Source organism: Neomonachus schauinslandi, chromosome 13 (assembly GCF_002201575.2).
Source record: "Neomonachus schauinslandi chromosome 13, ASM220157v2, whole genome shotgun sequence".
NCBI classification, from domain to species: domain Eukaryota; kingdom Metazoa; phylum Chordata; class Mammalia; order Carnivora; family Phocidae; genus Neomonachus; species Neomonachus schauinslandi.
Genome location: NC_058415.1, coordinates 88,784,410 through 88,807,809, shown reverse-complemented (window position 1 = coordinate 88,807,809; position 23,400 = coordinate 88,784,410). Strand labels below are relative to the sequence as shown.

The 23,400-nt window shown below is 60.0% G+C and overlaps 2 protein-coding genes across 8 annotated transcripts; one reads left to right on the top strand and one right to left on the bottom strand.

Moving 5' to 3' along the window:
• The first annotated feature begins 617 nt into the window (after positions 1 to 617).
• On the top strand, positions 618 to 6,298 carry UCK1 (uridine-cytidine kinase 1). 5 transcript variants are annotated; one of them, XM_021691768.1, is made up of 7 exons: positions 618 to 792; positions 1,222 to 1,381; positions 2,172 to 2,268; positions 2,488 to 2,630; positions 2,710 to 2,804; positions 4,550 to 4,598; positions 5,087 to 6,298. In XM_021691768.1, exons 1-7 carry the CDS (start codon positions 685 to 687, stop codon positions 5,263 to 5,265), a joined length of 831 nt encoding a protein of 276 aa, XP_021547443.1. In that variant the 5' UTR covers positions 618 to 684; the 3' UTR covers positions 5,266 to 6,298. The 5 variants fall into 5 exon arrangements, with proteins under 5 accessions (XP_021547443.1, XP_044776298.1, XP_044776297.1 ...); XM_044920363.1 differs by having other exon boundaries at positions 624 to 765; XM_044920362.1 differs by having other exon boundaries at positions 624 to 765; positions 1,180 to 1,381.
• A 9-nt stretch (positions 6,299 to 6,307) lies between these two features.
• POMT1 (protein O-mannosyltransferase 1) lies at positions 6,308 to 21,125 on the bottom strand. 3 transcript variants are annotated; one of them, XM_021691769.2, is made up of 19 exons: positions 20,980 to 21,125; positions 19,796 to 19,902; positions 19,393 to 19,443; positions 18,687 to 18,833; positions 18,043 to 18,154; positions 17,398 to 17,463; positions 17,217 to 17,310; positions 16,828 to 16,983; positions 15,323 to 15,453; positions 14,863 to 14,958; positions 13,921 to 14,013; positions 12,111 to 12,207; positions 10,440 to 10,532; positions 10,015 to 10,135; positions 9,577 to 9,674; positions 8,952 to 9,065; positions 8,471 to 8,597; positions 7,553 to 7,730; positions 6,308 to 7,080 (listed from the first exon to the last, which is right to left on the bottom strand). In XM_021691769.2, exons 1-19 carry the CDS (start codon positions 21,099 to 21,101, stop codon positions 6,906 to 6,908), a joined length of 2,178 nt encoding a protein of 725 aa, XP_021547444.1. In that variant the 5' UTR covers positions 21,102 to 21,125; the 3' UTR covers positions 6,308 to 6,905. The 3 variants fall into 3 exon arrangements, with proteins under 3 accessions (XP_021547444.1, XP_021547445.1, XP_044776631.1); XM_021691770.1 differs by having other exon boundaries at positions 17,160 to 17,310; positions 20,980 to 21,101; XM_044920696.1 differs by lacking the exons at positions 9,577 to 9,674; positions 10,015 to 10,135 and having other exon boundaries at positions 20,980 to 21,101.
• Positions 21,126 to 23,400: the final 2,275 nt, after the last annotated feature.

The following is a 23,400-nucleotide window of genomic DNA, read 5'->3' as shown; positions in this document are numbered from 1 at the left end:
CCCAGCCGACTCCGTCTCGGCTTCCTTGGCTCACAGCCTGCCTAATGCTGGAGTCGAAAGTCATCACTGTCACCACCACGTGCTCGGAAGGTTGAGGAGGCGACACTTGCTGCAGGGCAGTGGGGAACCTCTGAAGGCGGGGGTGAGGGGACCAGCGGCACGATCAGGGCAATGTTAGGAAACTCCGATGGCCCCCGTGGAGCACCGGCTGCGGGGGGCTGACTTGCCGGCCCTGGCGCTACCCTTGCCCCCCTCCCCCAGCCCCGCAGTCTCCGGGGTGGGATCATCCCCGACGCCCCCAGGCACCGGAGGCGCGGACGGAGGGAACTTTCGCGGTCACCGCCTCTGCTGGGGAGGCCGCCCGGCGTCTGGGGACTCCTGCAGCCAGCGGCGCCACTGAGTGGCTTTCGTCCTTTGCAGCAAACCCGCAGCACCCCGGGCTGTGGGCAACCCAGCCGCAGGTGAGCCGACCCGCCCCACGCAGGCGCAGCGCCCTCCGTCGCCTAGGACTACAACTCCCGCCGCGCCTCGCGCGCTCCCACCGCCCCTCCCCCGCTACGCCGCGCGCCTGCCGGAAATGGGACCCCGGTGGGCGTCTCCGACCTTTGCGCGGCGGTGGGAGGGCCGGCTGGTTCGGGGAGGCGGCGGGAGCTCGGAGCCCGATGCCCGCCGGCAGAGCCTGGGATGGCTTCGGCTGGAGGCGGCGACTGCGAGGGCGCCGCGCCGGAGGCGGACCGTCCTCACCAGCGGCCCTTCCTGATCGGGGTGAGCGGCGGCACCGCGAGCGGGAAGGTAAGGGGCTGGGCAGCCCGCCGGGGCCTGCGTGCCACCTCGACCCCGGCCCCCTGGGACACGGGGCGGACCGATCCGGCCTCCAGCCGGGGACAACACCCTGGGCTCCTGGCTACCGAGGCGTCCCCTCCAGGGCAGACGCGGAGGGGCGAGGGGCTGCGGCCGTGGTGGGCCGGGGCGGGGCCGGGGTGCAGGCAGGGCGAGGGGCGCTTGCCCTCGGGCTCTCCCCAGCCTCCCCGCTGGCCTCGTTCCTCCGGGCCCCCGGTGCGTGCTGCCCCTTCCGGTGCCCCGCGGCGCTCCCCGAAGGCCACCTCACCTGTCGCTGGTCTGCTCGGCGGCCCCTGGGGGCTGGTGGGTCAGTGTCTCCAGAGGCCAGCTCCGTGGCAGGAGGCGCAGGTCCAGGCGGGAATCCTGTTTGTGTATTCCCAGTCCACTGTGTGTGAGAAGATCATGGAGCTGCTGGGCCAGAACGAAGTGGACCACCGGCAGCGCAAGCTGGTCATCCTGAGTCAGGACAGGTTCTACAAGGTCCTGACCCCAGAACAGAAGGCCAAGGCACTGAAGGGACAGTACAATTTCGACCACCCAGGTGCAGCTGAAGACCCTGAGGGGGGTGAGGGAGGAGGACAGACAAGGGGACTGGCTCCAGGGTTGGCGGCAGATGCAGAGAGACCCCAGTGGTTCCGTGAAATTTCTGAGGTAGCCTGGGCGGGCTGTGTGATTACGTCAGAAAGCACTTTGCCTCCTTCTCTGCGCCCTGAGCTGCCCTGCAGGAGCTGCTGGCTCCCTCGGTTGGAGCCAGTCAGGAAGTCTTTGCTGCGGAGGAGCCTTGGGGACCACTGCTCTGCCAGGACTGTGCTCATGGAGAAATCCCCCCACCTTCCTGCTGTTTGGGGTCCTCGCCTGCCCTGGGGCAAAGTCCTTGGGAGGCTAGCAGGGGAAGCAGTGGGTAAATAAGAGGGCCGTGTCTGGTCTGGTCTGATCGGGGGGCAGGTGCAAATGGGATAGACAGATGAGGGGAAAGAGCCAGCCTGCCCTTGCCTGCCATTGCTAGAAGGTTCCACCCTGTGGCTGGCTCCCACTTGGGAAGGAGGGGACACGTGGGAAGAAGGCCTGAGGAGCATCAGTCGGTGGTTATTTCCCAGAAATAGAAGCAGGTGCCTAACCCACCTGTGTCCCAGTGCTGGCCGATCAGGAGATCCCTGGGGCCAAACTTCTGTGTGGGACAGCAGTCTGCAACTGTAAACTGTAGGGGCGGCCCCTAGTCCACATGTTCCTGGGCGGAGCTGTGGCTGCCCGCCCCCAAGGTAAAGGAAGTTCACTCCCATCCCCAGCACGAGGACACCTGGATAGTCTTGCCTTCTGTTCCATTCCTGCAGATGCTTTTGATAACGATTTGATGCACAGGACTCTAAAAAACATTGTGGAGGGCAAAACTGTCGAGGTCCCAACCTATGATTTTGTGACCCATTCAAGGTGAGCAAGGTGGTTCCTGGGAGAGGGACCGTGTGCGGGGGGCCAGCTAGCATGTGCCCCGCAGCAGCCTGGCCCTGTTGGTGTCTGGGCACACCCCTGTCCCCTGCTGTGATCTGTCCCCCTCCACGCGGTCCACACCTGGGGACCGGAGCCAACTGTGCTCCGGGCCCCCAGATCCCGTAGCTCCAGCGGGGTCCGTCTCCTGGTCTCGCCTCCCAGGTTAGCAGAGACTACGGTAGTCTACCCTGCAGACGTGGTCCTGTTCGAGGGCATCCTGGTGTTCTATAGCCAGGAGGTCCGGGACATGTTCCACCTGCGCCTCTTTGTGGACACGGACTCCGACGTCAGGCTGTCAAGAAGAGGTAAGGCGGACTCAGGCCTCCCTCTGCCCCTGGCCGAGGGCGGACGCGAGTCCTGACCGCCTTGCTCCTCCCGCCTCAGTTCTCCGGGACGTGCACCGCGGGAGGGACCTGGAGCAGATCCTGACCCAGTACACCACCTTCGTCAAACCAGCCTTCGAGGAGTTCTGCCTGCCGGTACCCCTTTTGCTTACTTGGGGACCTCCTTTTCTCCCTTTTCAAGAGGACCCTTGGCACCCTGTCCTGTGAGAGCCGAATCGTGGAGCAGTGGGGTCTGATTTCTGAACAGAGAAGTTAGCTTATCATACCCCCTCGCAGGGCCTCGTTGTCTGCTCTAAAAGCATTGTCTGTGCATATCCCTTCCTCTGCCTGGAAAAGCCCCTCGGCCCCCACGTCCACGCAGCTCCCTTCCTCCCTGCTTCAGGCCTTTCCCCACAGCACCTGCGTGGCCCGCCCAGGGTCACCCCGAGGACCCTCTGCTCCTGGCCCGCCTGCTTTCCGTTCTCCAGGGTGCCTCTGGCTGGCTGAACTCGCTGTGCCTTGCTTGCCGCCCTCGGAATAGGGAGCTGCACTGGGGCAGGGGCTCGTGTCCGTCCCTGGCCCACACCCCGACTCACGCAGGCGCGGCGCAGGCGCTTGCTGACCCCCCACACCATCTGTTCCTCCAGGCTGTTCTTGGCTGGGAGTCGGGGGTCTGTGGCCGTGTGTCTTGCCCTCCACTTTCCAGCTCTTACAGGATAGGACTTACAGGTGGTTTGAAAGGGAAACTTAACATGTTGCTTCTTAAAAGTAAAATACAGCACAAAGGAAATGGAGCCAGGATCCCCGCTTCTGTTGAGTAGACACGTGAGTGCGATCTGCTGCAGTTGGAAGAGAACGTTTTTTATTTTACATTCATGTTCTCCGAAGCGTCTGGAAAACGATGAGAAAAGTAAATTGATAATTGTACTCTCTCTGTTATTCATGGAAAGAAAGACATCTGGCAGAGCAGGTGGTTTACGGTAAAACTCGGGACACCCAGTCCCACCGGGTGACCCTGTGTGGAGCCTGCGCCCCAGCACTGTCCTTGAACTTCCCGATCCCTTTACGTGCAGCCACACACCGAGTCCGGCCAGGGTGACCGTGTTCCTCCCTGGTCCCTGAAGTACGACCTTCCTCAACTCTCCTGCCCCTCGCCGACCCCTCTCTGCACCCCACTGGCGAGCACCCCCCGTGAAGCCGGCCTGGCCATCTTGTGCTCGTGGCTTCCGTGGGTCCCCACTGCGTGCAGACACAGCTGCCCCAGGATCTGGCCCATGTCCACCCGCCCGCCACACGGACTGGTCCGCGGGTCTGTCCCTCAGCTCAGACCGCTTCCTTTTCCTCTCCTCCTGCTTGGCCTGATTGAGGCGTGTCCCCCTCAGCAACATCTGGCTGGGGTCCCCCCTCGGCGGCCCTGTTCCTCCTGGTGTCTCTATCCCTGCCCTTACCTGGCAGCGCCGCGCGGGGGCAGGAGGTGCAGAGGGCTTTGCATGCACCGTCCGGGAAGTATGCCGGGACCCGGCCTGCTCCCTGCTCCGGGCTTCCCGCAGAAAGGGTCCTAGTTCAGGGGAAGAGGGTCACATGTGACGACAGATGCCGCAGGTCACTTGGCTCAGTGAAGTGTTAGCACAGAGAACTGTTCCCACAGCGGCCTTCCCAGGAAAACGCAAGCGCATTTCAGAGACGCCGGGGGAGAAACACGTGTCTTCTGGCTGTCTCAGCTTCTCCTCCTGCCTCTCGCACCTGCCTAACACTTGAGTCCCGGCCCCCCGTCTGCCACCACACCGGTCCCTGCCACCCCCAGGGCTGCTGTCCTGTCGTGGAGTCTCGTGTCCAACAACCAGAAGTCCCGGGGGAAGGGTGGGGGCAGATCATCTGAGATCCTGCTTTTTGCCTTGCAGACCAAGAAGTATGCGGACGTGATAATCCCTCGAGGGGTCGACAACATGGGTAAGAACTGGGCCTGTCGCTGCCCCGACTCCTCAGTCGCCTCCCGGGGCCCTGTCCTGGCGGTTACGCTGAGTGATGAGGGTTTGCCGTCCGCGTCCGCTCATGGCAAGGTCCAAAGAATATTTTGAAAATGTTTAACACGTTGGACAGCTTAAATGGACCCCTCCTGTTTGTCAGTTACGGGTCAGTGAGGCTGGAGAAGGAGACTTACGTTGACAGGGACTCGCTCGTTAGCAGGAAGTGTCTTCCCCGGGTTCTTGGTGAACAGAAAGGGCCGCGGACCAGGCTGGGCCGTTTTACTGTGCGCCCTCCCTGACACACGGTATTCTGTCTGCCGAGGCCCGGCAAAGCCTCGGCGGGAGGGCCTGTGTTCCGGCCCCGAGCCGCTGCGGGACGGGGTGGCCCAGGGAGCCAGCAGCAGATGGAGCCTGGCCTCGAGGCGTCCAGGGGGAACCAGACGGGCTGAGTACATGCTGTCTTTGCCACAGTGGCCATCAACCTGATCGTGCAGCACATCCAGGACATCCTGAGCGGCGACCTCTGCAAATGGCACCGAGGGTCCAATGGGCGGAGCTACAAGAGGACATTTCCTGAGCCGGGAGACCATCCCGGGGTGCTGACCTCTAGCAAGCGATCGCACTTGGAGTCCAGCAGCAGACCCCACTGAGGAGCGGGGTGCTCAGCCTCCTGGGCAGGACCCCCGACAGACTGTGTTCAGGGTCGGGCCCAGAGATGCCCACCCGCCCCTATGAACACCACCGCTGCTTCCTCTGGGCGCTGTACGGACGGGATGGGATGGGGATCACTGCACCTGTTACACTCAACTGGATGTTGGCACGCCCTCCCGACGTTTGTACCTGCTTCGTCACGTTAGAGGGTTAAAAGTCTGAGTTACTGAGAAATGCCCCAGAACGTGTGGTGAGCCAGTCACGTCTCTTGGGAACGCGGAGCACGCGGCCTGGGTGTGGTGGCTGTCCCAGCATGTGCGTGACAGGAACCCACAGCGAGAGTGACTCTCCCAGGACGACCCAGTTCCCACACACATGCGACTGAAACAGAGGTTTGAGGAGAGTACGTCCCCTTTCTGTGTGTTACACGTGCGAACGTTCTGTCATTCTCCTACGTGAGTGGTGACCCAGTAAGCGAGTTTCGTGCCCTGCCGGTGGGTGCGATCCAGCGCAGCACACCCGCGTGTACGGAGCCACAGAGAGCTTTCCTTCCTCCTGGGCTGTGCGCCAGGGAAGGAGACCCTGCAACGAGCCTTTCCTCAACCAGCAGCGAACACAGGCGGCAGCACCTGCCCACCCAGGCCAAGCCCGGCTCCGCGCCTGGGGCGGAAGGCAGGCTGGCGCACGCCATGTACCCTGGGTCCTGGGCACCGTGTGGACAGGGCACAGCGCCCGACGCCAGCCAGTCTCCTTGCATACACCCAGCATCCCCGGCTGCACGCACGATGCCTGCGACCGGTGTCGTCCTTGTTTGTCTTCCCTCCCACGAGACACTGTTTGTGTCGCAATGACGCTTTCCCCTTGCCGCCGTCCAAGCCGCACGGGCACCCGCCGTCTCCTGCTATCGGGCCCCGAGTCTAGTTATACAGCTGGGACCTCACGAGCGCATAGCCGCGGCTGCTTTCTGATGGCCATGTGACAGTCTCATCAGCTTACTGTGCCCTTTGGAGAATCAATAAATAACACCAAATACCAGTGCCAACGTGTCCCTGTTTTAATTGTACACAGAGGGCAGATTCGGGACGGGGTTATGTGTGGGTGACACAAGTCTCAACCTGCTGGGGCTGCTGGCTCGTCTGCCCCCACCGTGTCAGCAGCAGCGAGGGGTCCCGGGGTCTTCACTGCAGTGACGAGAATCAAGGGCCTGTCATTTGGTAGCTTGTTTGGCGCTGACATGATGCAGGCCGGTTCCTCGAGGCCTCACCAGGGACATGGCTCCCCAGGTCAGCGGGCGCTCGGGAGAGGGGACCAGGGCCTTGGCTGCTTCGTCCCTAACTCACCCCATCACTGCCTGCTCCCCTCCTGCTCTTGCCCCATTGCGAGGCCTGCCCTAGCCACTCAGCATGTCCTAGTTCGGGGGCCCTCGGGCGCCAGGGGACACTCAGGGCATGTTCTCTATTGCCTGGAAAACACAAACTTGGCTCAAAACAAACTGCTTATCAGCGACTGTCTGAAGAAAAAGCCCAGCAGGCTGGCCAGGCGGCCAAGCTTCAGGCTACTCTGTCAAAGACAAACACGGTTCGAGATAACCGTGCTTCCTGCCCTGACCCCGGCCCAAACGTTCACTGTGTGTGTCCTGCTAGGATTTTCGGATCAAAATGTCCCAGCTGTCTTTCCAGCGAAGGGCCTTGAGTTCGCTGGGCGAGAGTGACCTGTCCCCGTAGGTGAGCGGGCGCAGCGTGTTGAACACGTGACAGGCGCAGGAGTACCAGGCCACGACCAGGCCGCTGAAGAGGCTCCTCAGAAGCGGGGGCCTGCGGGGACCGGAGCCCAGGCATGGGGGACGAGGCTCTTCCTCGCCGTCATGAGCATATGGCCCCCTCACACCCTGGCCCAGGCACCGAACGGGACCCCTCGTGCATCTTCCAGACTCTCCCATCTACACTGGCACCAGGGCAGCGTCCCCACACCCAGCATGATGGGACCACAGCCCTTCTGAGAGGCTGTGCGGCTCCTCCCAAAATTCCAGGTCCACACCCTCTGGTCCCGCTTCCAGAACTCGCTCTGGTTCATCTCCACGGCACACCACGCGACCCGGCCCATGCCACTGGCTGTTCTGGAGCCAGAAGCGTCCTTCCCCGTCTCCCACACCCACACCTCTCCCGGCCTCCCCGGCCAGCCACACCATCCTCCTGGGCGCCTGTTAACCCCTCCCACGGCACACCCAAGTCCTCACGACACCCCAGACCTGGAGCCCCGGGAGGCGTGGCTGCGGAGGCCCTGTACCTGCACAGGTGGTCGCTGATGTGCTGCAGGACCACGGGGAGCAGGAGAATCTGGAAGGTGAGCGCGGGAAGGTAGTGGTAGAGGAAGAGCGTCTTCTCCATCAGGAAGAAGGGGAGATAGTTCACGGCCCAGCCACCGGCGCACAGAGCCCCCGCCAGCACCCAGCGCAGCCAGGAATCTGGGGCGGGGTGGGGGGAAGGCCGCCCTGAGCCAGCGCTGCTGACCCGGGCCCCACTTGTAAGGCTCTCCCCCAGTCCCACGAGCTGCTTTCCTCATCTTTAAGGAACACACGCTCTCCCCTTCCCCCACTGCCCGACCCTTGCCGTGATCTCTGGAGAAAGATCGACGTCGTGAGAACCTCCTGTAGCCTCCTGCAGGGTCCTCACCATCCCGACCCTCTGAGCCATACCAGCGCCCCCCGGCTCCTCCTCCGGGATCAGCAGCAAGTGGGCCGGCCTCCTGGGAGCCCGAGCTCCGAGGGACTGTATTGGGCCCCCGCCCTGCCCACAGGGGCAGCGTCAGCAGGAAGAGTGGGACGGTGCCACACTGCTGAGGCCTTCGGGGCCCCGCCCTGCCCTGGGTCTTTATTCGTCTGTTTCAAGGTGGTCCGCAGTGGTTTCTGTTCTGCAAACAGCAGCACCGGAGTAACTGGGTGCCTGCTGGCCACTCTGTGCCACCCAGCCACCCCGTGCTCACGTCCTGGGGTGAGGGCTTTGCCTGCCTGGTGCCTGCATTTCCCTGGACAAGCGTCTAACCCAATGTGGCAACTCAACGGCAAGACTTCGTCTCTAGGGAGACAAAAAATAGATTTAAGCTCGCTCCCAACAGAAACAAGGAGGTCGCCTTAAGGCACAGGTTCCTGGTGAGGCCAGGCTGTTGCCGGAAGCACCACAAGCCCTCGTCAGAAGCTGCACTAACCTTCAGGGAGGTCATGGATACTCCTTCGACGTCTAAGCAAGTACCACAAGAAGAGGAGAGCGTAGACCAGCGTGGCGAGGCTGGCCGAAGCCCAGATCACGACGTTCCCAAGCAGGTGGATCTGAGCCTGTGAGGGCACAGGGGACCCCGTCAGCCACCGGCCGCGTGCCCACCAGCCTGCAGCCCAAACGGGCTGGAACCCAGCCCACCTACTGCTCCGGGAAAAGGGCTGAGTAGGGTCCTTGGTTCTACAAACGGAAACGCAACCCGGAGAGGCCGACGTTCTTGCTTTAACGACAGCCACCCACTAAGAATGAACCTCTCCCCTCACATCTGACGCGCGTACTGGCCCCGTGCTGCCCAATCTCATCAGGAAGGGCCCGGACCAAGCTAGGGCTGGGTAGGAGGTGGCGGCTGCTCTTCACGCCAGAGAAGTCTCGAGCAAGCGCTCCGCCTGCCGCCCACACGAGCGCCTGCTTACACTGGTCCTGGGGTGCAGCCAGTAGGCGATGCTGGTGTCCAGGGTGATCCAGTCCAGCGGCGAGGAGCTGTACTTGTGCTCTGAGTCGTCGCTCCTCACCGTCAGCATCCTCCACTGCAAGAAGGCCAGAGGCTGGAGTCGAGCACACAGCCAGACACCGTCCTCGCTCAGGGGCCTGAGGGGCTGGGGTGTCCCCTTCACATTCAACTGGACCATGCAGCACAGGCGGGGACAGGGACCCCACCCCAGGGCCCCCGTGCCCCTGTCTGCAGGGGGAAGGGATTGAACTTGGTGCTAAGGACGCTTTTAGGTTCGGGACCCCGAGTTTCCTGTTCTGACCTCTCTAGGGCTCCATCACGTTGACCTTGGCGCACTCTGACCTGATCTGGGGGGCTCCAAGCATATTCTGGCCACACGGCAAGTCTACACTGCCTGGTTCCTGACCGCTCCTGCCCGCAAAGCCACAGGCCCGGGGCTGACCGTGCGGCGTCGGCCACTCAGAGCAGACAGAGAGGAACGTCCCCTGCTCAGCCAGGTCCCAGTTAAAGCTGACGACGGGAAGGGAACTGCTGTCTGGTGGGGAGCCAGCACCCCCAGGCAGAGCCATGCCGCCCCCGCCGGTCACCTGCAGCTCCAAGAACCTGGCCATGAAGCTCAGGTTTCTGCTGACGTCCATCTGCGCGGGTGAGTGCAGCTCGAGCTCCCTCTCCTTCTGCTCCTGGCCTGACAGGACACACGGACCCAAGGAAACACGAGCAGGTCAGGGAGCTCACCACAGAAGCTGTCAGCTTGGAGAAACGCCCACGTCCCACTTTTCAAACAACCCACTGTGTCGTCGCTCCATCTGGCTTTCCCCACCAGCCGCAATTAGCCCTGGTCAAATCCAGATCTTTCCACTCAGAAAGCTCAGCTTGCACCGCCTTTGGGCGGAACCTCAGAACACAGCTGGCTCGTCTAGGGCTTGGCTCAGCAGAGCGCGTGGACGGCGCGTCCAGTCCCCGCGTGAAGCAAGAGCCTGTGGCTCGTGAAAGCGGCAGCAACGGAAGCCAAGGGCCCGACTCACTTTTGCCGTATCGGTGCTCCTCCACGTTCCACACCATGCTCTCGTGGTAGCCGCGGGACAGCTTCTCCCCAACGACCTCCAGCTGTCGGAACCCCCAGTCCGGGAGGTGGGCCCCGCTCAGCTAGCGAAACCGGGGGAGATGGGGCGTGATGCGGAGGCCCGGGGCCCCAGCTCACCCCCACCGGCCCCGCCACCCGGTCCCTCTGTCCGCAGCCGACAAGGGCGGCAGCCGGTCCTCCACGGGCCCGCCACTCAGGATCCAGTCTGAGAAGGTGGAGCCCTCGCCCTTCCGTGTGAGGGAAACATGGCAAAGGCTTTCACCGGATGTCCTGCCCGCAAAGAACCCGCTGAGCCCGGAGGGTCCAGTAAACCGATGTCGTGAGCCCCCAGCCAGGATGGGCGAGCCAAACACGGCGCCCCTTTACCTTCAGAACCGCGGAGGTGTTCACGTGCACCAGGCGAACCTCTGACAAGATGGTCTTCCAAACCTCTGTGTCGGATTCTCGGTTTACGATGTCCTGTTAAAAGCAGGTCCTATCGATGATCTCGTTCTTTCCCCAATTTCCTGACATGTCAAGTGAGGACCGGTCACCAAACAACGACACTGTCTGAGACCAGGGACCGAGCTCCGGGGAGCTAACAGGCTAGCGCCCCTGACCTTGTTCCCGACACCCACGCAGCAAGCTGCTGGCTGGGCAGGGGAGCACACCACCCTCCTTCGGAGTCGAGAGGCCTCCGCGCTTGGCCTTCTCTCTCTGGCAAATGCAGAGATGGTCCAGGTGAGGGTTACAGAAGGTCCCTGGGAGGTGTCCTGGGTGGCCCGGCTGATGGTGGGTAACGGAAACACGAACATCGTGAGCACACTTGGCCTTGTCTTATCTTATCGCAGCCCCACGATGACCCGTGACGGCGTGTGGCTGTTGGCGGGAGCCAGGAGACCCAAGGGCTCCGTGGGAGCAGGGGGGAGGCTGGGCCGACAGGTACAGCCTGCGTCAGCCATCCTCCCTCCTTGCTCCGTGAGCTGCAGTCCCTGGAAATGTGCGCGTGTGGGGGTGAAGATGCCACCGGCAGGGACAGAGCAGGACTAGGATCGGCAAGCCGTCAGCAGGGTGGCAGAAGGGCAGCCTCGGGAGGAGTTCCACTGGGAGAGCTCCTGGGGACGGGGCCTGGGTGGAGAGCACGCCCACCCCGCAGCAACAGCGAGGAGAGGGGGAAGAAGCAGAACGGACACGTGCGTGAGCACCGAGGCGGCGGCGGTGGCGGGGGGGGGGGGGGTCGCTGCTGCACGTGTGCACATGCGCACACGCGCGCACGCACGAAGGCAGCCTTGCGGCCCTTGGCTCTGCGGGGAGGGCCTGCTGGTGGCACTGTACCAAGCATGCCGTGCCAGTCACGCCCGTGAGACCAGAATGGGGGCGGGGGGGAGATTGGTGCTCCGGGGCAGCCCGGAGACCCCCCAGCCAGGGCGTTAGTGTGCACAGCAGACTGAAGCTGTATTTGCACACGTCCTTCAACTCACAGCGGCGCAAGGGCCCAGAACACAACTCGCTCTTCCTGCCACCTTTCCCCGTACGCCGTGTGCAGCCCCGGAGAGGGACTTGGGGGGCGGGGCGCAGCATGTGCCCCCCGATGCTCAGGGGCCCGGCTGCCTCAGGAGAGGACCCCTGCAAGGAACCGCCACCCCGGCCGGAGCCGCAGCCGTCCCCAGGGAAGCCCTGTGACCAGGGTGTTCGCTCACGCCAGGCGAGGCTCAAGGACAGAGGCTCCTGTGGCGGAGGGAGGGTGGCCGTGCCCGGCCCTGTGCATTCCCTGGCCTGGTCTCGAGGCTGCAGAGGCCGCCAAGTCTGAGGAAAGCTTCACCTGGCAGCCCCGAGAGCCACACGGCAGCACGGAGCACCGACCAACTGCTCCGCAAGCTCGTCCCTCCCGCAGAGGAAGTCTCCGTCCCCCGCGAAAACATCTGGGGCTTCTTTTAGGACTAAAAATCACTGATTTTACATCTGAGTCACAGTTATTCTAAAGGGCGGTTTTGAATGTCCCGCGTCAGAAAGGACGCATTCCTGGTGGCCATTGAGGGGTTCCTGCCGGGGACTCACCAGTCTCCAGAGGTTCTGGGAGGGCATGGAGATGTTGTAGTCGACGTAGCAGGAGACCTCCTGCGAGTGGGGGCTCAGGGGCGCAGCCACGTCGTGCCTGGAAAACCAAACAGTCCTGTGGAGGGAGCTCCTCACCCTGCCAATCACTACGCCGTGAAGGGAAGAAAACCACTCTCAGAAACAAAGCTGGCGCAGCCTGCAGGAGCACCCGGGCCCCGAGGCGGCGCCAGCTGAGGGCGTGCGGATAAACGAGACACTCAACGGCAGCCGCTCCCCAGGGATCACACCTCTGGGGAAAAGTCACGTGATGTGGGGTCTGACGGCCGGCACTCCACGCTATGTGGGCATCGCCACTCCGCCACGGATGGCAAAGCTGGTCTCAGGGAGGTGCTCGCTGTCCCAGGAGCAGGACGACGCACCCCGGGCCTTGGAAATGGTGGGACTAGGAATGCTGTCGGGGGACAAGGTGCCCTCGGGGACGGCGACCTCAAACGTCCAGAAACACCCACCTCCCTCCTTCGTGTGGCTGTCACACTTTATCCTACTTTGTGCCGGGCGCTCCAGGGGAGCTGGAGACAGTCCTCACCCCAGAGAAGGCAGGCCTTCACATGCATGGACAAGAGTGCCAGGCTGTGGGGCGCTACCAATAAAACCAAGACAGCAGGGAGTGCCTGGGAAAGGCTTTGAGAAGGCGACATTTCAGCTGACACGTGACTACAGCGAGTGGGCCACGGGGGGATGTGAGTCCAACAACATTCCAGGCAGACGGAGCAGGTGTAAAGGCCCTAAGGACGCTGCACTTGGCTGTCTGGGGACAGCAGGGAGGCCAGGGGGACCGCAGTGAAGCTCACCAGGGGTCACCAGGGGCAGGATCCCAAGGGACTGGGGAAGTGGAGACGTTATTCTGAGTGTGACGGCCACACGGTGGGAGTCGCTGGAGGGCTTCTGGCCAAGAAGCGAGACCAGGCCAGTAGACAGTGTGCGCTCACAGGGCGCTGCTGTGGGGGCGTGGGGGGCAGGAAGGCAGGAGGTCGGGGCACCAGCCCTACCAGCACAGGGATCAGGCCTGGACTGGGTCATGGCAGGAGCGGAAGGAAGAAAAAGAAGCAGCCAGGGTGGTGGCTGAGCAAACGGCTCTTTGCAGGGAGAAGCAGGCCAGAGCCCAGGAGCCTGCAGTGTGGCTTTTGGGGGGAAGTGGGGACTCGAGGCACAATTTGGGAGGCATGAGGAGCCACAAGATGACCCAAGAAGCTGGGTGGAGGTCGGAAGAGAGGAGGCCGGGCACATCAGTTTGCAGACACTGCTCAGGTCAAGTCAGACAAGGGCCAAGCACCGACACACACGGACCCTTCCGGACCCTACGTAGCCGGGATTTCAATCCTTCTTGAATTCACACACACACTTTAAGTCATTCAACTCTATGGAAGAGCCCACACTTCATTCTGTGTGGGAAGCCCTCCTTAACTTGTCTTTCAAAGCTCCCCCACCACGACCTCCTGCTGCGGGGTCCGGGGCGGCCCCGGGGTTGCGGGCTACCCCGCTAAGGCTCCGTTTCCCTCCCGCCCCTCCCTGCGCGGCCGTCACTGGGGGGCCCCTCCCAACACCGAGCGCAGGCTACAGTGCGGTGCGGGTCCACCCCGAGGGAGCCAGAGCCAGCCGTGGGGACAGTGGGCGGGCTTTGCTCGGGACAGAGAACCCCCGGTGGACACTCAACGGATCTTGTCATTTCTGTGTATGAAACAGAGGGTCTTGGGGAGCAGAGGGCCCGGGCTCCCGAGAGGAGCGGAGAGGGCCGAGGGCGGGCACTCACGTGTTGAGGAAGCGGGTGGTCATGCCGTGCACCAGCTGCACCACGTCCCCGTGCCGCACAGGCCTCGGGGGGTTACTCACCACCAGCTGATGCCTGCGGAGACAGAGAGCCGGCCGGCTGGACACGGGGCCTCCTGGGTCCATGCATGCGCACCGAGGGCCCACAGGGTGGTGGCGAGCGTGGGGGAGCAGCCAGACCCGGGCTGCCGCCTTACGCAGCCGCACAAGTGCCAAACCCAGCAGCCGCCCGCGGCTTTGACACGATGGGTACAGGGAAGCCGACACGCCCCGGACGGGAGGACAGCGGCCAAGGCAACCTCCCACAGGAGCTGACATTCGGGTTTTAAGAAGGAGCCCGCTGGGTAGGATCGGTCCAGCCTGGTGACAGCACAGGGTGGGTGCTGTGAGCGGCCGGCCAGCCGCGGGGCGGGAAGGAGGCCCGGAGCTGCAGGCCACCACCAGGGGTCTGGATGGCACTGGATGGCACTGGAGGGGCAACGGAAGCTAGGGTTTCAGCGCGACTGTGACCTGCCATGAGGGACATTTTAAAAGACACGCAGAGCTGCGGAAACCGGAGTGGGAGGAGAGCGTTGGGGGAGGCGGCAGGGGGTAGAGATGGAGGCCAGGATGGTTCGAGACCTCCTTTGCAGGTGGAGGCCACAGACGGGCTGCCAGACCAGACGGGGGAGGCGGACAAGGGAGTCCTCCGTTGGTGAGGCCTGAGCAAGGGACTCCCTCGGGGGGTGCAGGGAGCGCTGGTAGAGAAGAGTTTGTGGAGCACCCGGGGGAGATACGGGGTGGGCAGTTCCCTGAGGAAGCGTCCAACCCCCTGCCTGCGGGCTCATCAGCACGGAGCTGCTCTTGAAGCTCCAAGGGAGGAAGCGTCCACGGAGAGGGGGCCACGAGGCCAGCCCCACTCTGGAGTCCCAGGACCCACACACACCTCCCGGGATCCTTCACGATCCACCAGTTGTTGACGTCTTTGAAGGGGTAACAGGTCACCTGCTGCTGGTGTGAGCTGCCGCGGCCGTTCTCATATCTGCATGAAGGAACCAACACAACAACGCGTTGGCCAGGGGCCGCAATCAGCCATTCTCTCGAGGTTCCTGCAAACACCACCCGGCAAGGTGTCCGGGTGAAAACAAGGTGCAAGTGTGGGTCTCAGAGGGGCTGGAGGACGTGCCCAGCGTGCAAGTGATGCAGCAGACATGGGAGAGCCCGGGCCCTCTGCTCCCCAAGACCCTCTGTTTCATACACAGAAATGACAAGATCCGTTGATAATCAGAATCTGAGAGCTCCATGGCTTTCTCAGAAATTTCATTTACAGCGAAAGCTGGTGACAGCAAAAATGTGAAAAAACCGAACCTGTTATGACCTTCAATTTACATGGTCGCTTTCCTTACATCATGGGGTAGGTGCTCTGGTGGGAATGAAGCCAGCAGGGCACGGGTTTGCCAAAGACATTCTTCAGAGTGACCTGTGAGCCGTAGGCCACCTCCAGGGGCTGGCCCTGCGTGATCCGAGCTAGCCCTCCCTAAGACAAAAGCAAAAGGTGGTACATGAGAAACAGAGCCTCTCGACAGCCACACCTCCACGGGGTGTGTGTGTGTATTCGGGGTGGTGGCGGTCATTATGTCACAGAACTAGCTATGAGAACATGGGACCTACTCCTCACGGGTTATGTCATATAATCCTAACACAGGGAACTCGATGCTGCCTCCGGGGCCAGGCACTCTCCTGTCCTTCCACACACCCCCTCACTTAGCTGCCACACGCATCTTCTGAGAAAGGCAACCCTGTCCATTTGAAAGGTGAGACTCTCTCAAATAAATAAATAAACCTTTAAAGAAAAAAGAATGGGGCACCGGGGTGGCTCAGTGGGTTAAGTGTCCGACTCGGGTTTCGGCTCAGGTCATGATCTCAGGGTCCTGGGATCGAGCCTCAAGATGGGCTCTGCACTCAGTGAGAAGTCTGCTGGAGCTTCTCCCTCTCCCTCTGTCCCTGCTCGTGTTCTCTCTCTCTGATAAATAAATCTTTTTTTTTTTTAAGACTTTATTTATTTGACAGAAAGAGACACAGCGAGAGCAGGAACACAAGCAGGGGGAGTGGGAGAGGGAGAAGCAGGCTTCCCGCGGAGCAGGGAGCCCGATGCAGGGCTCGATCCCAGGACCCTGGGATCATGACCCGAGCTGAAGGCAGACGCTTAACTGCTGAGCCACCCAGGCGCCCCTCAAATAAGTAAATCTTAAAAAAAAAAAAAAAAAAAAAAGGTGAGAAGACTAGCACTTGGATGAGCTAAGAAACTTGCCCAAACACGTATGCCTAGCTGTGAGCAGAGCCAGCACTCAAGAACGGGTCCCATCTGACTCTCCTGTCCTCACCACCACAATCAGTACGTTTTACATTCTCTGCAAAGTCAGTAGGAAGGAATGCCAGACTAGAGCTTGTCCTGTGATGCGTGTGCACCTGTCCCGAGTCTGTAGGACTTCACCATGTCCTCAAGCAGGTCACACTGAAGAGCTGACCCCTTCGTCTATTTCCACACCATCCGCACACACAGAATTTCTTTAGAAATACTAAAGCAGATTCTTTACGTCTTGATCTGGTTTTCCCCCTAACACTTGACAGTGTTTACATAAGAAAACTCTGAGTCTAGGGGCGCCTGGGTGGCTCAGTTGGTTAAGCCTCTGCCTTCGGCTCAGGTCATGATCTCAGGGTCCTGGGATGGAGTCCTGCATCAGGCTCCTTGCTCAGTGGGGAGCCTCCTTCTCCCTCTCCCTCTGCCACTCCCCCTGCTTGTGCTCTGACTCTCTCTCAAATAAATAAATAAAATCTTAAAAAGAAAAGAAAAGAAAACGCTGAGTCTAGTCTATCTCCTCTCTGAGGCGGCCGTGGCACCCCTCCTTACCTCCAGGCTGGCTTGGAAAGCACTGGACATGATCTGATCGTGGGGCCCGGAGCGGTAGACCAGAATCAAGTGGACGTAGAAGAACAGCAAGTACATGAGGGCTGGAACAACCAGCAGTGCTGCCGCTCGGGCAAGCAGGTGACAGAGCACACGGACCTGCCGCAAGATGGACAGGTCACATCCTGCCGCTCAGGGAGGTGCACCTGCTCCAAACAGGCAGGCCCCGAGGAAGTGGCCAGCGGAGCTCTGGGCTCCCCACGGCCACTGGCGGGAGGCTCACTCACGAAGGCCCGTCTTCTGGAAAAGCCTTTCTCCCCAGACACTCGTTTAACACCGACCTCCGCCCACCCTGGGGACGGCCGCTCACCCCGCTCCACGGCGGCACCTACGTGTGACAGAGTCCGGTCTCCGATCAGGTGCCAGGCATGGACGCCGGCGACTGCGAGCACCAGCAGGTACGTGCAAACACCTACGTATTTGACACTGAAAAGACCCGAAGAGAAATCGTTACAACGAGGCACAGAACGAGGAGGATGCCAAGGCTGTCTGAGACCCGTGGACCAGACTCACCCCACCGCACAGGAACAGGCCACTCCCGTCAGCGTCAGCCAAAACCACCAGCTCAGAGAGAAGGGCCTGGGGTCAAAGCAGAAGAGCAAAGCTGGGCACGGTTCACGAAACATCGCCCAAGAAGGCGCACTCCTCAGACCTCTCGGGGTCGGCTGGCCGTCCCAAGCTTCAAGACGAGAAAAATGAACCGTCTGCCAAATCTCAGTCCCAGCAGAATTTTTTTTCTTTTTGGCCAGAACATTTTCCCAGTTAGTTTAAATTATATAAAAATGAGGGGCTCCTGGCTGGCTCAGTCGGTGAAGTGTCTGCCTTCAGCTCAGGTCATGATCCCAGGGTCCTGGGATTGAGTCCCGCATCGGGCTCCCTGATCCGTGGGGAGCCTCTGCCTCTGACCCTCCCCCTGCTCATGCACTCTCTTGCTCACTCTGCCCTCTCACAAATAAATCATCTTAAAAAAAAATTTTTTAAATTATATGAAAATGAGAATGTATTTGTGAAGTCAGGAGCCAAGGGCCAGTCTAAATGATGAAAAACAGTCCACAAGCAGCTTCCCCAAATGAAAAGGTATCAGACCTTCTCAGGTCAACAAACCACCCAGACTCTTCTTTCTCATTAACTAGGAAGGACGTGTCCCCTTCTGCATACCTCTGTTTTTGGGAGTTGGAGAACTTCAGGTAGGACAGCACAGCCAACAGATTAAAAAATATTAACACTGACTCCAAAAGCATGAGCCTTGACTGAGTGATGAGAGCATTCTCTGTTAGAAAGAGGACATGTAAGTCAGCTGCCAGGGAGCAGGGGCAAACGTAAGGAGATGGGAGCACCCACAGAAAGGACACCCTCTATATGCCACAGAACGTGGCCACAGGAGGTTCAGGATTGGGTGGCTGGAAGGGGACGGGCTCCAGAACGGCGAAGGTGAGTTCTTAGGTGTGAATCACGCCTAGCAAGACCTGTGTGACCCTGGGCAAGTCACCGAACCTTTCTGAGTCTTTATCTTTCTCACTGGCAGAAAGAATACCAACTCCGTGGTACGTGGATGTATTCAGCTGCACAAGTCTGACCACACGGTCCCGCCACCCCACACCCTGGGAGGAGGGCGACTGACTCCCAGAGTTAAATCTGGACAAAGTGGGCACACTTCCTTCCATCCTGGGAGTAGGGGACCCTGCAGGGGGCACATCTACGAAACCCACGAGCTCTCCTGGGCCGCACACTGGGACATATCCAAGGCCCGCGCTGGGTTCTTCCCTGCGTGACACCGAAGCAGGTGGAGGCCTGGGTCTCACCGATAAGCATCAGCAGAGCGGCCCCCGTGGCGGTGCAATGAGAAAAGCCGAGCTCCAGCAGGATCTGGTAGGCCATGGGCACCAGAAGGGCCCCGGTGAGGGCCGGCAGCAGGCGCAAAGACCACACGGGCACGTTGCTGCTGTATTCTGGAAAAGCAACCACAGCAGAGCTGAGCACATGGTGCACGCACCATCTTCCTGCACTGCAAGTGTGTTTTCAAACAGTGTCGTGTTCACAGACCCTAAAATGCAAGTTTGCAAAACTAGGGACCATGTCAGTAATGGAGTGCGTACACTGCAGATAAAAGCTGTGACATTGGCCTTACGCAGTCAAAGCCTAGCTCTCATCAAGCGCAGAAACAATGCTTAATGATTCTGAAAGTAGTTAGTGCTTTACTTATTTATAAATCTACCCCATCTTTTCCCAAAAACATTTGAAGCAACAGACAAAACTTACATGTACAAAAGATAACTGCGATCAGACGCCAAGTACAGACTGTGCTATGTGTACCGAAAACCAAGAACAAAATAAGGACTATGATTAAGCGCTAAGATGTCTACCAGACCTTTCAAAAGCCTTCCACTTGTACCGAATTTATCATGCCCTGAACAAATTAATAAACCATGTTGTTAATCCCTATGAAAGCCAATCCCTCTCCATCCTAACATGTGCAATGTCACAAGGGACGTGAAAATGACCTTTTACCTGCTCCAATTCTGTTCCACAAAAAGTTACCATCGAATCCTCCTAAATAACCTGAAACAGAAGACGAGTCAGTAACTATCCCGTGCAGCCAAGAGTTGGGGGAGTGCCAAATGGTGGCAGCAATAGGAAACCAATGATAATCAGACATGGTTTCTGCCCTCAAGATATTTCACCTACGAATTTTATTATCTTTTAAATAAATTGCCACATTTTTATTTATTTACTTATTTATTTAGGTGTTGCAAATAAGCTTTATTTATTTATTTTTAAGTAATCTTTACACCCAACGTGGGGCTTGAGCTCACAACCCCGAGATCAAGAGTCGTGCTCCACCGGAGTCGACAGTCGGACACCCCTCACTTAAAGGTTTTAAAGGGCTACTTCTCTTACTAATGAATCCTACCTCCTAAGGCCAGCAGCATGTGGCCAAATGGTGGCCCACTGCCGTCCAGAAAGAAGATCCGCTTCATGTAGAAAGAGATGTACTGCCCATAATATACTTCATCGAAACTGAAAAGCAAACCCGCATGATATTCAACTAGAAATCTTCACCAAACACAGGTTATCAGGGTAAACGTTAACCTGTTTCCAAACAAGGTGAGAGAGTGCTCAGCCTTGGTCAGGGCTTCTGCCGCAACTGTACTACATCCCCGAATGTTAAGACAGGTGCACAGCATCTTCCATCCACAAGGACAGGAGGGAAAACTCACCAAGAACAGCCACACACTCAGGATGTTTGCCCAACACAGACTCTATTTACCCTCCCCAGTTTCATTTAGGGACGTGCTAGCAGGCAGCCTACCGAGAGGCCTCAGAGACCTGGGGCTACGTCTGTGACTAAGGGTCAGAATCACACCTGGTAACCAGGTGCAGGGCTAACAGGGAGATGTGCAGAAACCAACGGCAACAAATGTTTTCAGACAATCAGGGACATTCAAGGATCCTGTCAATACTGCTGTCAATTTCTTAGGCATGCTAACGTTAAATCAGTTTTTGTTTTTAAGAGTTCTCATCTTTCAGAAATACACCAAATTACTTAAACATGCTGCTTATTATGACTTGCCCCCCAAAAAATCCACTGAAGCTGAGTGATGAATACATTGGTTGGGGAGGAGGTTGTTAAAACTATTCTCCCTCCTTTTGTGTACGTTTAATGTGTTCCACAGTGAAAAGTTAAGCTTTTTTGTTCGTTTTTGAACACACGTATTAACCAGATAGTGAACGGCCCTGTAATACCACCAGCAGTCATTTCTCCTTAGAATGAAGAACGCACTCAAAGGTCAATGGCGACTCACTTCCAAATCCATCAATCCTCCACCCTCCACCCTTGATTTTAAATGGTTACCTACAGCTGCTACCTGTTTCAGGGGCCAGATTTCACCTGCTAGAGAACTACAGGGCAAGATGTGATAGGTGGACTCAGCATGTGCTGTCCTGGGGGACAAACTGGCCTCTCCTCTGCCCAAAACACCCATCACCGAGTTCCACTCTCTCACTTCTGCTGTTCAGAAGGGCACCTTCTGTCACCAACACATGAACAAATTACAATTCTTTCCGATTCGCCCTGAGTGGGGTTGTCTGGCTTACACCACAGCCCTTGGATAGGCAAGCTGCCACAGGCGGCTCAGTAAGCCCACTGCAGTCAGAACCACAACATTCAAATTGATGTCAGCTGTCACCACCACAGGGCGCTTCAAAAATCCCAACATCTTGTAGAGCAGCAGGTCCTTGAGGATGCCCTGGAGAAGAAGGGAAGAGATGGCATCAATAAATAAGCAGCAACCCTGAAGGCTCACAGATACGAGGAAAAGCACTGCAACCCCCCGGCTCTCAGGTGCACCACGAAGAACCGTGCGTTAGGGACAGGTCCTTGAGAGAAACTCAGGAGGACACCAGGAGTCAACTAAGGTGAGAATCCGGGGACCTCAGGACTGAATATTCACTCACTCAACAAGTCACTCGAGGAACACCAGCTGAGCACTTCCCGGAGAAGTGCTTATTAGGGAAGAGCGCGGACCTCGCCAACCTCGCCCTTCTGGGTCTCAGAAGGCTCCCCATCCCCTAAGCACCCCCTTTCTCACCCTGAGGGTGCATCTGTACCCAGGCGCCCCCGTTTCCTCCCCGAGGCATCATCTTCCCTTGAGCTCCACTTGTCTTAAGGCTGCATCCACGCTAAGCGCCCTTTCTCGCACCAAACAAAGCTGCATCTGGCCTTTGGCGGGCCTCTTCTCGGCAGAGACCTCATCGGCCCTGGGAGGCCCCTACTCCTCTTCCAGGCATTCCCTTTCTCCCTCAGGCTGCACCCCCTCCTCTCCCAAGGCTGCACCTGCCATGGCACCCCTCTCTCCCCGGGCGCACCTGCCCTCGGCCCCGCCCCCTGTCGGGCCTGACGCCGACGCCCCCGCCCCAGCTCGTCCGCAAGCCGCGCACGCGCGTCCCGCGCAGACTCCCCGGGGTCTCATCTGGGCGCTCGTCCCTGGCGCCCCAAACGTACTCTCGGTTCGTCGAGTTCCCGCAGAGGTGCTCCCCGCGTCCGGCCCTGCCTCGGATCTGCCGGCGGGGGCGCGGGGGGCGGCGACCGTTAGGGGTTCTCCTCGCGCGCGGGGGCGAGACCGCTCGGCACTCGGCGCCGCCCACACACCTCCTACTCGACGCTCGACTCGCCGTGCCTGCGGAGCCCTTCGCGGGAGCGGCGCGCGTGCGCCCTGGGCCAGAGCACCGCGCGTGCGTCGCAAGGGCTCTCCGGGTCTGGGGCCGCGCGGAGACCCTTCTCTGTAGTAACGTCGTTAACGGCTTTAGTATTCCAGGAACCTCGTGCCCACTGAACGCTCCGGTGTCTTTTTTTAAAAAAACAAGACAGTCGGGCCTTAACCATGTGCATCTCAGTGCGGTCCGGCGAGCACCTCGCGTGCGGGTGTCTGCCCGGAGCCCGCGGGTGCGCACGTGCGCCGGGAGGGCGGGCAGGGTCAGTGCTGCCGCCGCTTTGGCGGGCCTCTTCTCGGCAGAGACCTCATGGGTCCTGGGAGGCCCCCACTCCTCTTCCAGGCATTCCCTTTCTCCCTCAGGCTGCACCCCCTCCTCTCCCAGGGCTGCACCTGCTGGGCCGCCCCTCTCTCCCCCGGCGCACCTGCCCTCGGCCCCGCCCCTTGTCGGCCCGGATGCCGATGCCCCCGCCCCAGCTCGTCCGCAAGCCGCGCACGCGCGTCCCGCGCAGACTCCGGGGTCTCATCTTCCCCGGGCTCCGCCCTTCCCGGCCGCCGCTCTCCTGCCCCACCTCCCCTCGGGCTCCCGCGCCCCCCGCCTCCGCTCCTCCGCACCCCACCGGACCCCCGCACACCTGGCGTCCCCGCCCACCGCTCCCCAGGGTCCCTTGGGCCCCTGCACCCCCGCCGCCACTGTTCCGTCCCCCCCAGGCGTCCCGGGCCGCCCCGCGGGGCCTGTCCGAGCATGCCCTGCAGGAGACACAGCGCCTTTGGCCAGGAGAACGGCGGGGCGGGACGTTTAACGGACGGGAACACCACCCTTCTTCCCAGTCTCCCTCTTCCTGTCCTTTCGTGTACGTGTGTGTTCATCTCATGGATGGGTACTGCAAGGTTAAGAACTACAATTACGGTTCTTCACCGTGCAAGATTTTTTTCCCCCGCGAACGTTGGTCAAGCCAGCGTTAGAAGACACCGGTTAAGAATGTAGGGTTACTTCTGACTTACCCATGCCTCGCTCAAGGCTGTGGAGAAGGGAGCGAGCTGGGGCTCATCCTGCCTGAAGCCGGGGGCTCCCTGGGCCCCGGGAGGAGTGGGGCTGGCTGGCTCCTAGGTGAAGTTCCGTGAACCACCCGTCCCCAGGGGCAGTGAATCCAGGGAACGGGTGTGGCCACTAGAGCTGAGACAGCCCGGACAGCCCGTGCCCAGGTCCCAATTCTTTAAAGTCAAGAGGCGCAGAAGGAATCTGCAGGGAGTCTTTCCTCATGCAAAGTGTTCTACGTGGGGATCATTTGTAAGTTTCCTATAT